The sequence below is a fragment of the Cololabis saira genome, chromosome 11, assembly GCF_033807715.1.
Source record: "Cololabis saira isolate AMF1-May2022 chromosome 11, fColSai1.1, whole genome shotgun sequence".
Taxonomy (NCBI): domain Eukaryota; kingdom Metazoa; phylum Chordata; class Actinopteri; order Beloniformes; family Belonidae; genus Cololabis; species Cololabis saira.
The window spans coordinates 28,969,100-28,983,897 of NC_084597.1; the positions used below are offsets into that span (position 1 = coordinate 28,969,100).

At 39.0% G+C, this 14,798-nt stretch overlaps 1 protein-coding gene across 1 annotated transcript; it reads right to left on the minus strand.

Annotated features, from left to right (window-relative positions):
• Positions 1-2,551: 2,551 nt before the first annotated feature.
• Positions 2,552-13,097, minus strand: exd3 (exonuclease 3'-5' domain containing 3). Its single transcript, XM_061733186.1, is given in 13 exon segments — positions 2,552-2,650; positions 4,450-4,593; positions 6,013-6,039; positions 6,041-6,067; positions 6,563-6,678; positions 6,681-6,780; positions 7,895-8,112; positions 8,252-8,384; positions 8,387-8,434; positions 11,731-11,840; positions 11,939-12,137; positions 12,722-12,773; positions 12,943-13,097. Coding segments are annotated over 13 exon segments (1,428 nt in total).
• Positions 13,098-14,798: the final 1,701 nt, after the last annotated feature.

Here is a 14,798-nt window from a genome sequence, read left to right on the forward strand (position 1 = left end):
CCTCCTATTTTTCAACCTGCCTCCCTCTTAGAAGATCAAAGGACAAACAACATCTCTATCATCCCTCCACCTCCGTCACTCTCTTTTCCTCTTGCAATAGCTCACTAAACACGTTTATTCCATTGCACAATACGTGGAATCCTAAATACACACACAAAAAACGATATATTTTTTTTATTTTTTACCTTTTTCCTTATCAATGACAGCTGCATTTTCTCAAATTTTTCTGATATTTTCACCTCCCTGCCGTCACTTCTGTTTTCATTGGTTTCCCTCCATCTCCTTTTCCTTTTACCCCCCTCCAATCTTTCCCACCCCTCCCTTTCACAGTGTGGCAGTTCCTGTTGCTCTTGTTTTCACTTCCCCAGTAGTCTGGTGCGTGGGAACCAGCATTTCAGCTGCAACAGTGCCTACAATTGAGTCTGAGCGAACTGTGGTAAAAACTACGTGCGTTTAAAGGTGCTGAAGAGGCTGTGTATAGTGTGATAATATCAGCACATTTTTGACAGTTTTGGGATTGATTATCAATGTATGTGTGTATTTGGTTGGTTTCACATCTATCTCTTAGGCAATCTTATGTCTATAAAAGGCTAGTAAGGCGCATCTGATGCAACTGTACAACCCAACGGAAATGTGTGCGAGTGTGTACATGCATGGAAAGCTTCATTGCCAGAGGCATGAGTGATAGCAGTAGGATATAACTGAAAAAGGAAACCCTAATGGACCAATCACCAACTCCTTCCTCTGAACTAATCTATTCCTAGAATCTGCAGAAAAAAACTACATATGAACTATTTATATTTCATTTTTATTATGTTTAAAAACAGCATTACAATAAGACAACTTTATTTTATATATATATATATATATATATATATATATATATATATATATATATATATATATATATACATATATCGATTCCAAACTAGAAACATCTACACTGTATTTGTTTTCCACCAAAGTGGAATACTAAATAAATACAAACTTAAAAGTTACATTTTGTATTTTTCTCATCACACTTTTGTTTTAACTAGATGATTGATCATATCCCGTGACAAATAGAAATCAATGCCTTAATAGGCATTTTACCACCATTTTTGGTTACCTTTGAAAATATATGCCGAAATAAGGTGAACAATTCACAAACGGCTAAGATATAATTTAGAGAATAGAAAATAATGTATGTAGCATGCCAATGAAGAATCAGAAATTAGAGAGATGAGATGTAGGGCATTCCACAAGGTACACTGTTGGATACTCACCTATTTATATCATACAATATTGAATTTTTTAAAGTACAGAGTTTGTACTCAGACACAAATCAGGGGTTAATCTCTTCTCCCTTTTCAGTAACTTCTCTTTACTTGTGACATTCGTGACTGTTGGACTGGCATGGATTAGTTGCAGTTGCATTAACTCCTTAAAACAACTAGTGAAGATGGAAGTTGACTTATACACCCTAAGAAATGTTTACAGTTTTTACAGTTCTACTAATGTGAAACACAATTTAAAAAAAAGTCCCATCTGCCATTTTTGGGGGGCATGATATATCAATAATATCTCTCTATAGAAGTGTCAGGTGTAACCCATATTTAGTCAATGGATGACCATTTGAAATTTGGTCTTTAAGATGAATTTGGAAATGCGTTTGTGTCGTTATCCAATCGTCACTACAGGAGGTGGCAACAAGGTGGTCCTGGTTTGTAGCATTTTGTGTCAGAGCAAGGCAGTGTGTGGCATATCTTGACACATTTGGCCCCCCCTACTAGAAACAGCCCTAAACACCCATGTTGAGCAAGATTCCCTCCCAGTTGCCTCCCATGCAAAACACAGTGGTCATCACACACACACAGTCTTCCTAAACAGCCACCCACCGAGACGGGTCAGGTACTATACTGCTTAACATATTTCCTAGGCTCAACAAAAATGATTTAAAAAAAGAAGTTTATCAATTAAGGGCAATTACACTGTTGTCAGAAAATATTGACAATTTGATTCTGTAATGAACTATTTAAAAAAAAATTGCGGGGGATTGTGGGAAAAGAAAGTAAAAAAATCCTAGCTCACTGCCTTTAGTTTGTGTCAGTGCAGCTGCACTAAATGAAATGTATGACAAACAGCTTTCAACTTTCAACTTTCAATCAATTTAAATAATGTGATTCACTCTACATTATTTAAATTGATTGAAAGTGAAAGTTATGTGTAGCTGAAAAAAAAACAAAAAAAACAAAAACACATTTGGTAACTTATTTGGAAATATTCCAGGTTTTGGTTAGAAAAAATAGAAATAGGTCTTGGGATAAACTTGCTACGATATATATGATTCTATTAACTCATTATGTTTTTGCTTGAATTAAATCAAGGAACTGTTGGCTGCTCGTACTGAGGACACAGTTTCTTGGGAAATTAGAAACACTTTACAGGATGCAGTAATCTACGATAATATTGTCAAAAGATTCCGCAAAAAAAGCCATCTACAAAAGCAAAATGCAACTGATCAATGAATTAAAGTCACTTTGGAGGAAATAAAAAATAAATAAAACAAGGCTCAGTGGGCAAAATGGCTCCGATGTGGGGCAACAGCTGTTGGCAGGTCCTGCTGCTCTTGTGAGCTGATGGGAGACCTGCCAACCAGCTGGTCTCCAATCTGGAATCAAGAATACAAGAGACAGACAACAAAAGTGGCCAACTGAGAGAGAACAAAGAAGATGCTCGATGTTCTGAGGTATCCTGTTTAGCGCAATCTGAGTCACTGGTCTTCTCTGTCCCACTGTGTTGCAAACTGGCAATTAAATGTGATTTGTTTGAAAAAACTATCAAAGAAATACCTCATGTCTGGCTCCTTCCTTTTTTTTTCATTTTTTCCTAATTTCTCTCTTCCTTTTCTGATAAGTGTACAGGTCATGTATAGGTGTACAGATCCTGGTGACAGCAAGATTAATGATATCAAACACTAATTATTCACCCAAAGCAGTCCCAAGACATTTGGGAAATCCAATGTCTTTCTGTGTTTCCTAGTATCTTTTCCAGGTTCTCCTTCCATATGGACATGCCCGGAATACTTCCACAGGGAGGCGACCAATAAGGATGCTAAAATGATACTTCAATGTTCTCAAATACAAAATTTCCACTTTAACTACTTCAGGCTCCTCAATGTTTTGCCAAAGCCAAGCTATCTTGAGAATTCAACATTAACTTCATCTTTTTTTTACTCCAATATATATCTCATTCTCTTAGCTAATAACGTACCTGGTATAACACTGTTGAGTTTGGTTTGAGAGTTGATGTTGCACACAGAATGAAGACTATGTACTGCCTTGATCTTTTACTTGCTGCTATTTGTACCTCCACCACGGATCAAAACGTCATCTGTAACGAGAGCAAACACCTTTCAGCCTTCACATCATGAACTCTTCTGTTTTAATTCTGCATGAGCCATTTTACCACAACTACGTTTTTTTCTCACGACTCATGCACTATGCTAGCTTACCATGTTTTTAATGAAGTGGCACTGGATTGTTGTCTAACTTCTCTAAAATAGAAACTGTTTCTATCTTTTCTCACAGAAAGTTTTCTATGACCCAAAAGCAAAAGCAGATGTATTACCAAAGCAAATCCTTTAGCAACCCATTTTAAATTGACTGCATCATGACAAATGTCCTATTTGTTTTAACCTTTCCAGTTGTATACCATCTCCTTTATTAACCCATTTTGTTGTGCCCTTATCCATCTCCGGGTATTTACAAAAACTGATATTTTCCACTCTACGTTTTCAAAAATATCCTCGTTTACACGGACCCGCATAAATAGGCTGTTAACGTCATGCCAGCCAATCAGAATCCTGGAAAAAACATCAACAAATGACACGTGTAACTTCCAGTTAAGGCTGATTTATGGTTCTGCGTTACACCAACGCAGAGCCTAAGGCGTAGGGTACGCGGAGACGCACACCGTACGGCGCGCATCTCCGCGTACCTTACGCCGTAGGCTCTGCGTCGATTTAACGCAGGACCATAATTCAGGCTTTACTTCCAAGACGGACCGAGAGTCTTTCGTTTGGAGTGACAGAGAAGTGGAGTTACTTTTAAGTGTGACTTTAGAATATAAAACAGGTAAAATACAAGAAAATATTGACGGTGGCCAAACTAATTGTAAACACAGGTCGCACACATGGCGCTGGTGACGTTTCTGGTGCATATGTGACGTTCTGAAGCTTAAATCTCCGTTTTCCTCTGTTTTCCTCCGTTTTCCTCCGTTTTCCTCTGTTTAGACGCAAACGTGAAAACTGAGTTTTTGAAAATCTCCACTTTGGCCGGATTTTTCAGAAATGATCGTTTTTGGGGGCTTTAAGCTGCGTTTTCGTGTAAACGAACGGCCAAAACGCATGAAAACGCCTCCGTTTTTGCTCCGTGTGAACGGGGCCTTAGTCAACACAAACACTCTCACATGCAGAAGAACCTGACAGCAGCTGAATACGTTGCTGGGAGTAAGCTGGACATTGAAATGTCTGAAGACTCGAATAGCCTGGTTTACTGCACATTCTGCACTGTCTAGGGACAGACAGTGGCCTTCCCTCACCTGGGAATGCATCTATATGAGAGACACGTGATGTTTACAGTTTTTTCTGAATCCTTAAGTACATTTTTTGCAACATTGGCTATTTTTGCTAAACTCTACACACAAATGAGAAAACCTTTCACCAAATTATCAAAACTTTATAGTTCTCTTGCAAAATCAAACACAGTTTGATTAACTCTACACACCTTAGTAAAAATGGTGTTTTCATATCAGACAGTAAACACATGCCATCATTTACTAAGCACATAATGTGCCAACTACACACTGATGGTATGAATACAAAACACATCTGGCTTTTTTTCTTTTTCTGTGCACAAGGTAGGCTAGGTCAGTTTGAGGTCATACTTTTGTCATAGTTCTGTAAACACACAGGGATCCAAACTTCAAGTATTGGTGTTTATTCACACTCGTCAAAACAAAGACACAGCACAGAACACAAAATAATACATTCACAAAAAAAAGACAATCAGCCTACATCATGCCGTCTCTCTGGGTCCGGCTACAAAATCTCATCCACATGGCATGCGATGTCCTCCAGTCCAAGGCACCGGGGAAAATACCTCCTTGCATGCCGTATCCAGGCCTGACACGATGCCTGCTCAATATCTCCACATGCCTCCTCCATTGCTTGTAAAAGGGCTGCGTGTTGATGGGGAAGGCGGTCGTGGACTTTCCAGCGCCAGGCAGAAAAGAACTCTTCAATTGGATTTACAGTAAGAATGGAGAGTATGGGGGGAGGTTGAGTGCCATGAAGAGTGGGTGATCGGTAAACCAGTTGTGGACCAAAGCAGCCCTATGGAAACTAAACATTGTCCCATATGATGACATATCAGGTCTGCTCTGGCCCTTCTTCTTCCCCCTCCTCGTCCTCCTCTTGCTGCTCCTTGTCCTCTTCCTCTAACTTCCTCTAAACCTCTTGCTTCTTCACCTCCACGTCCTCTTCCTCAGCCTCCTCTGATTCTTACTCTTCTTGCTCCTTCCATTGTACTCCACACAGACAGCTTACCTGTGGCTTATTTATAGTGCTTAGGCTGATTGCAAAGTGAACTAATTCTCTAAAATTGTTTTCACATGTGAAAGTGTGCCAGACAGTTGGCAAAATAGTGTAAATAATAGCCATACATGTGTATAATTTTGCTAGGAGTGTTTTGGAAATTTGGCAATTGAGTGTAAGCAGCGAATTGTGCCTACAGTTTTGAAAAGTGTGTGTTACAAAATTACAAACTGAGTGCAAAGCAGTATTTGTGCTTTTAGTTTGGCTAACTCAGTGAGTGGTTTTGCTATGTGTGTTAATAGTTTTAGAAATTGTGCTACAAGAACATGATTAGCGCCTAAGCTTTCAGAAAAAACTGTAATACCAAGCAAAATTGTATGCATACAACATCAAAATGAAAAATTGATTTAGTTTGTGCTTTAGTGGTGTCGACTTACAGTTTGAAATGGCTTCCCACATGTGAGGTGTGACACGGCCTTCGTCTTGTGCTAACTGACACACAAGATAAATCAAAAGTAAGCATTAAGTTAGTAGAGCACAGACTTATGTAGACTCATGTGGAGAAAAGTATACACTCATTCAACTCAAAGGTTTTACAAATACAGGCCATAGAAGAATAAATCATATGACACAAGTATCAAAATTACTTCTTTCCACAGGTGACCAATAAGGTATGAAATATTGTACCCATATTATCATTTATTTAACAAAAACTAAGCAGCATCAGATTATGGGCCATCTTTTTTGATGACAAGATGACAATAATATCTAAAAATCAAACAGAATGTTAATTAGACTAACATCATTACCATTTAGACTGTCCACATAAAGGAACTGCGCAGCAGCTTTGGGCAATTTAAAAAAAAAGTTTATAATGAATTGCATACATATGATTGATTCTCTGACTTTTTCTTTGTACCTTTTTTGTAACATTTCGTCTTTCTCGTGTATGAAAATGTGTTTCTTGTTGACAGATCACTAAATAACCTCTGCTGCTACCCTGTGATCATCGGTTTTCTCCAGTATGACCACGTCAACTCCTAGGATGCGCAGATACCTTCCGAGTAATTTCAGCGTACTATCACTCACCACCCACGACTGCAGGGGGGTAAACCGGGGGAATCTTCTGAAGGCTTCCTGCCACACACGAGGCCTTTCCTTATGTCAGAATAAGAGGAACTGAAGCCTTGAGCCCCCTGACATTCCTAAATGGACAGAGGGAATAATGTGATACTTAACCGATCCCCACAGGAGGGTTTTCTTTTCACTTGCACCGCAGTTTGGAAAGGAAGGGGGGTGCTGAAGCAAAGGGTTAGTTATACAACCGCACCCCTGGAGGTGATAGGAACTGCCGAAGTGTCTTTGTCAAACATGTATTGTCCCTCCCTGCAGGCTGGATGGTAAACCCTGGGTTTCAGCTAGAGGTTCTCTGTATTCATTCATATGTCACATGAAAGGTCATGGGTTATCACAGGACTAAGAATGGTCAAATTAGCACAGTTACTCATTGTACAAGAGCTGGTACAGCATCATGATTGTAGTCTGTGAAGCTGAACTTCACAAAAAAACCCTGCTAAATTCTGGGTGGATGAATTGCTGCAAATCATACGCATAATCTGAAATTTGGAAAATTACAAACAGGTCACCAGTCCATCGCAGGGCAACATATACAGACAAACAACCAGACACACTCACACTCACACCTACGGGCAATTTAGAATCACCAATTAACCTAACGTGCATGTTTTTGGACTGTGGGAGGAAACCGGAGTAACCAGAGGGAACCCACACAAGCACGGGGAGAACATGCAAACTGAACTAGCCAGTTAATATTAAAGGCTGGCATGGGAAATGATTCTGGATAGCAAATCAAGCCCCTTATAATTTCCCGGAGATCATGTATTATTATCTACCATGGACAGATCTTCTCGTTACATATTAGTTTGTGTAGTCTGTTTATTTGTTTCCACGGTTAAATAGCTGGTACACTTTTAACTTTGACATTGTTGTAGCTCTTGCCATAAGACACCAAATCATTAAACATTGTACCAGTTGTTGAACTGCCAAGCTTAAGATGCAAAAGGCACGTGAAAGTCTAAAAGATGAGAGGTTGATGGCAAAATAATTGTCATGAAGGCAGACATTGTTAAGCCAGAATGATCAAAAAACTTATCAGATTTTGAAACAAGGAAAGTAGCATTTTAAATATTAATAAAATACCTTTCTTTAATACCTTGATGTACAAAATATGTTAGAACAGTTTAACTTTGCATCAAGAACCACAAAGAAACATAAGAAAAAAATTACTGAAAACTGTCAATATCCAAAATTGTTGGGGAGAAAAGGCATTGGATCCCTAACCTCTTCGTCAAATGCTTGTTTTGACTCCTTGTCCTGTTCCTCCTTTTGTTTCTCGTCTCTGCTCATCTCTGAGTGACTTGAGAAAGAGATACTGTGCAGATCAGCTGAGAGCCCAAACTGTGATGGTTTGCTGGAGAGAACTGAATCTACATCCAGCAAGCTGTAGGCATCTGCCACTTGAGAGAAAGAGTGAGGAAGAGGGGGGTGAATTTGCTGGTCTGTATTTTGTCAGGGGATAACAAAATAATCTATAGAAAAGAGAACTGCAACCATCTGGCTCTCAGCCATTGTCTATCTGCATGCATAATGCCTTACCTGCATATCTAATTTGGCTGATGCGCAGTGGCTTCTCCCAGTTGGATAGCTGCTCCATTTTGTCCAGGGGCCTTCCCAGGACTTCTTTTACCAGTAGACTGAGCCATTTTTCTGCAGAAGGTTCTCCTTACCATGGACCTCTTTAGGGCCACTTTGACCTCGATATTCCTTATAAAGCTTAATCTGCAAAAGGCATTAAAATATATTTATAGGATTCAATTAAATAATACTTTATTAATCTCCAAAAAGAAATGATGATGTTGCAGTATAAAGTGTGACTGCTAAATATCCATTCCACTGAAGACCTTTTTTCCCCACAGCGGCAAGATCCGCAGCTTTATCTATATAAAATATAGAATTTGTAAATAAGTTATGGCTCCTGTCAAAAAATTTTGGCAGTTTATGCCGTTAATCTGGTCTACATTTCTCAAGGTTCTTGAAACAAAATTATCCTGAGTAGTTCTAGAAAAATTCCGTTGATGTTTTATGTGTGCAACACCAGAGAAGAAAACAGACAGAAGCATCTTTGTCTGCACGATTTGCATGCATTTTTCTTTACTCACATTAAACTTGATAACGTTGAATTGAAAAAAGACAAGACAAAATTCAGAGTCTTCAAGCAAAAGATGAAATTAGTCTCAGTCCATTGTTGTTTTCGCTATACTGGCAGACAATTTATAACAGGGGTTACGTCACATTGCAGTCTTATTTCTGGAACGATTGCATGTGTATGCATATATTGCATATATGTATATACGGACATGCATGTGTGGAGTTTCTGTTTTTTTTGCTCCAGAATCCAAAAACAAACTGTAAAATCGGTGGAACATCTATTCGTTAAAATTGTTTCAGCAAGCAAGTGACTTATGTCCAATTCCTCATCAGAGATATAAAATATATCTCTGGCAACTAACTGAATATAATAAGACTAAAAATATAGAGGTAAATTATGGAACAATGATTTTACTTTGAAAATTTCTTAAACTGAGACATTACATGATTTGTTCTTGATGGGGAAAAAAAACAGTTTAAAACATTAAGCTTTTTCCAGTAGCTAGTGTTTTCTTACTTCTGAAATGGACAAGGAGCTACATTTTTGAGAAAAAAAAAAAAAAAACCTCCATCCTTTAACTACCGCTTATTTGAGGTTGGGTCATGGGGCAGCAGCCTTAGCAGAGAGGCCTAGATTTCCCTTTTCCTGACCACCTCCTCCAGTTCTTCCAGGGGAATACTGTAGTGTTAAGGCCAGCAGAAGGATATATTCTCTTCAGTGCACCCTGTGTCTGCCCTTCTCCCAGCTGGACATGTCCCAAACTAGGGCACATCAGCTCCTTTCGATGTGGAGGAGCAGCTACTCTACTCTAACTTTCCCCCAGATGACAGCCCTTCTCAACCCTATCTCTAAAGGAGATAATTCTTGTAACTGGGATACACCCTCCAGAGCACCCACCCCAGTCTGCCAGTCCAAAGACTGCCCCCTGTGTCTACGCAATGTTATACAGGTGTGTCAACCAAGGCAACACCACAACATCCACTGCCTTGAGGAACCAAACCAAAAACAAGAGTTTTGCCAATGATGTTACATGAGAATGTAGTATGTAGAAGTTAGTAAATGTTCATGATCATTTTCTAGTTTCATCACATTTTTACTTTAATTTAATTAAATTTTTTAATGGCGCAAAATGTAGAAACATTGTTATAGATACCGTTTAATTTGCTTGTTAGAAAGTGCTATGTGCTTAGTTAAAAGACCGCAAATAATTTGTACCTGTCATTGTTTCATACCTGCTCTGGGTCATGCTCTTGGTCTTTAGAAAGTGCCTATAGACAATTTGTATTGTAACTATATAAATTAAACTGAAACTAAAATTGTCTAACTATAAACATGTGGTAAGGTTAATCCATTGCTACGATTCTAATAACCATCAGCATTCAAGAATCAATCTTTTGAGCGCGCAGCATTTATCTGTTCTTTGTTCATAGATCGTTAACGTTGCTTTTAAATATATTTATGAAAGCTGACTGCTTAAGTCAGGTCTTGTATCAGGATCCAGCCAAATTTAAAGGAGATTAATGTGGTCATCATGAAATCTTATTGATCAATCTACTGATAATCTCCAAAATAGGTTGTAAGAAATTCTACATTCTTTGGGCACCCTGATATGCAGATAATGCTGTGTCATTCTGCTTATTGTAGGGGGTCACGGACAAATATTCAAAACCTTTGCCATAAAGTCTTGCAGTGACATAGCTTACTTTTCATTTAAATGACTTTTGTAGCACATATAATCAGGCTACCATGAAGTGTGGGCTAGTGGAAGGCTCGACTCAAGGAGCTGATTGAAGGACAATGAAACACTGAGACCAAGGTTTGAATTTAACTGCAGTATATTGTTAAAATGATTAAAACATTACAAAAAGGACACTACATGTAACATAGAAAAAAAAAAAGACAAAGGCCTTTCAAACAGATTAGTAATTTCAAATACTAGTATTGAAGTTTGTTCAAATGAGTATTGCACTTTTACTTCAGTTCTCAACCACAGTCAAAGTCAGTCAAGACAAGTCAGGAAAGTCCAAGGCAGACTTGGGGCCTGCTAATTGAGCTCTTGAACAAGGGCTCAAATCCTTTCTGCAGGTATTCAAGGTTCAGGGTTGGCTCGCCATCCAGTTAGATCACTTCAACAAAATTCAAAGCTTCCAATAAAGCCTGACCTGTTAAATAAAACAGGCAGAAGGCAGATGTAAGATTCTGATACATTTGATTCAACATATCCATCTGGCTTAGATCAGAATGTTCACCAATGCAGAATGAAGTACCTTACACCACAGCAATAATCTTCAATGATTCAGCACCTCAACTGTAGGAACTAGTGGAAATAGCTGAATTAGCATTGAAACTCCAAATGAAATGCTGAAGTGGATTTCAGCTCACCTTGTCCAGGTGGTTTGCAGATTTCCTTCAAGGCTTGAGAGAAAATGTTTGGTGATGGTGGCAGCAACAGTGTCTGAGCAAATGTGTGTGTCTGAGCTGAGCAGGTGCTGCTGATTTATTGAGTGGAGGATGGTTCAGTGTGGAGCTGCATCCATTGGCCCAGGGTTCAAAGGGCGTTCCCAGTGGGAGTGTCCAGTCAAAGAGTAGTGGGCGTGTCCACAGGTAACAAGATTCACTCAACTCTTCTCACCAGGGTTACACTTTATTAAAGTAACATTGGCTTATAAAGCGCTACGGTAGCATTCCTGAGTGACATGAAAACGTAAACTGATTATGCTTCACAACCCAAGCTGTTGCTCCTAACTTTGTAGCACAAGTGCAATTAAGTAAAAAAAGAGTTAATTTCAAGGTCTTAAGAAAGTGAAAAGAAATCAATCGATGTGAAAGTAAGTACAGATTAAAGTAAGTAACTATAAAAGAGAAATATACACATCAAGCAGTCTATCTTTGCTTAATAAATGGGATTTGTAATCACAAAAGCTACCTTTTGGTGAACATGACCAAGATCAAGGATGTTATCCATCTGTGGTGGCTCCTTTGATAACTGAGGCCATGTATTCAAGAGGTACTGGAGATCTCCAGTCATGCCATAACCTGTTTGTAAATAAAAATATATATGCGTGAAAACCCAAAATATTCAAATAAGATGTTCAAATTAAACTCATTTGATATTTGTCACCATTTTTGCTTACCCAGTATAGTAACATTTGTTGTGGAGAATAAGGCCCTTTTAAATTCAACTGTCTCTGGGTGTTTATAAAATCCTTTTTCACATAGGTCTAACAAGAAAACTCTGTCAAGAACTGCAATCTGAATGACAGCAATCTCCTGAGGCAAGATGGAGCTCAATGTGGATTTATACTCCGTGTCCACACTGATTATACCACCTGCCTGGGAAAGGGGACAGACGGGCGATGTAAAAGTCAGAAGCAAACATATAAAAGTTTTTCAAGTTTAATATACAAATATTTTCGTAATAAACCCCAAGGGGCTCCCTATCCAGTATGTGTTATTCTTTAATAAACTAAATTAATTTTAACATACCTTTGTGTGTTTTGAATTTGCATGTCAAACAGCTTGAAAGTACATTAACAAAAAAAAAGGTAACATCACCCAATATAAATGCATAACTACATCACATTAGGAGGGTCATTTAATTATGATTCACCCAAATCTCTCTGATCATGTCATGAATTCACACACAAACATTTACAGTCTATGTAACTTGAAGATAATTCACTAAACAATTATTGCTAAATATTGTTAAGTTAATTAAATATAACCTCAGAAAACAACACAAGACATTCAACGCAGATGTAGCGTGACAGGGACTCTGGAGCATTCAGGTGCAATGCAATGGAGGAATCTTAAATATCGTAAAGAAGCAGTTGTTTCCCACCCATCAATCTGAGAACAGCTATAATGCCTAATTCCAAACAATTTGGAGTCATTCCTCAGTGAGAACGATTATTCACAAGTGGGAAAACATTCGAGGCAGTTTTCAACCTGTGCTGAATGTCAGCAAGACTGACAGTGTTCAGAGAAGGAACACGGAGATCAAATTTAGACTTCAAATTTTAATTTTAAACTTGAAAAGTCTGAGGTTACTATTCTCCACTTTCTCAAAAAGAGGCACAGCATGTGGATACCAGAAGTTAGGTTATAGGATATGTGTATACATTTTTGGCCAACTTACTGTAGATCAGGTGGTAGACTCTGCTGCATTTTCCATACTTGCACAGGAAGTTGATGTCTTGGAATGTGGTATCTCAGGGACCACTGGAAGGCCTTCTGAGGACTAGAATACCTCACCAACAAGTTTATCAAATTGACCTGCATCTTGTGCGGCATCTGCCACTATACTATATAAGGTTCTTACACAACAAACTGACAATACACAAATAATATAGGGTATCCCTATCTGTAGGATATTGCCATTGTTTATGTTTATGTAATAATTGCTCGGGGTCATGTTCTGAGTGTCTGGAGAGTGCCTAGAGACAACTTCTGTTGTAATAGACGCTATATAAATAAATCCATCCATCCATCCATTATCTATACCCGCTTTATCCTTTGCAGGGTCACGGGGGTCTGCTGGAGCCTATCCCAGCTATTTTCAGGGGAAAGGCAGGGGGTACACCCTGGACAGGTCGCCAGTCCATCGCAGGGCCACATATACAGACAAACAACCAGACACACTCACACCTACGAGCAATTTAGAATCATCAATTAATCTAATATGCATGTTTTTGGACTGTGGGAGGAAACCGGAGTACCGTAACGTGCACCCAAGTGTGTTATACATCAAAATGTGAGTCTTGATCCTGCAACGATGTGCATTACTTTTTTCAGTCAAAAGCGTTACCATGGCGATGCTAGACGCCAAAAAGCGCGCCCCCCCTTCATCTAATTGGTCCATACCGAAAAAACTTTGTGCCTCAAGCCCCACAATACGGTTTGACGTACATGCACGAAAATCGCTACACACCTGTATCATGTCGCAACTTAACGAAAAGTCTCTTGGCGCCATGGCCAAAACTGAACAGGAAGTCGGCCATTTTAAACATTTTGAATTAATCGTGTAATTTTGGCGCAATTTATGCCATTTCTTCAGCAGTTAATACGACCCGAACCATAACGTGCACCCAGGTGTGTTATACATCAAAATGTGCGTCTCGGTCCTGCGACGATGTGAAATACTTTTCTCAGTCAAAAGCGTTACCGTGGCGACGATAGATGCCAAAAAGCGTGCCCCCCCTTCATCTGGTTGGTCCATACAGATAAAACTTTGTGCCTCAAGCCCCACAATATGGTTTGACGTACATGCACAAAAATCGGTACACACCTGTATCATGTCGCAATGTAAAGAAAAGTCTCTTACTTTTCTCAGTCAAAAGCATTACCGTGGCGACGATAGATGCCAAAAAGCGTGTGTCCCCTTCATCTGATTGGTCCATATTTGATAGTTTTGAATGGTTTGACATAAAGACTCGTGGGTGGTGTCATCGGACTCGGTTCTGAGTCCTTGAACAAAATTAGTGCAAATTAGCCCCGCCTCTTCTTCTGTTTGGTCGATATTTGATAGTCCCTATTTTCTGCCATAACCTTTGATTAGTTTGATATAGAGAGTCGTAGGTGGTGTCATCCGCTAAATGTCCGGCCTGAAGAATCTACATGCAAGTCATACCAGCGCTTCCACTGCAGCCTGAACGTGCACAAGGGTGCGAGGGCCCGTTCATCGCTGCTTGCAGCTTTAATTAATTAATTATATATATATATATATATATATATATATATATATATATATATATATATGCAGTTCAAGGGTAGACTGCTGGTTTTACTTTGATGATGCTGACATCCAAACAAGAGAAAACCTGTAGGAATCACAGCTCTATCACCAAGTGGAATCCTGTTTTCAGCCAGCCACTGCTGAAAATTCAAAACATGTGGTGTAAAAAGGTCCAAAATAAAAAAGAAGAGGGGGGAAACTAACAGCTCAGTGAGTAAATGAAGAGCTTTGGTGGGGTTGGAAACATATAAAGATCTTAA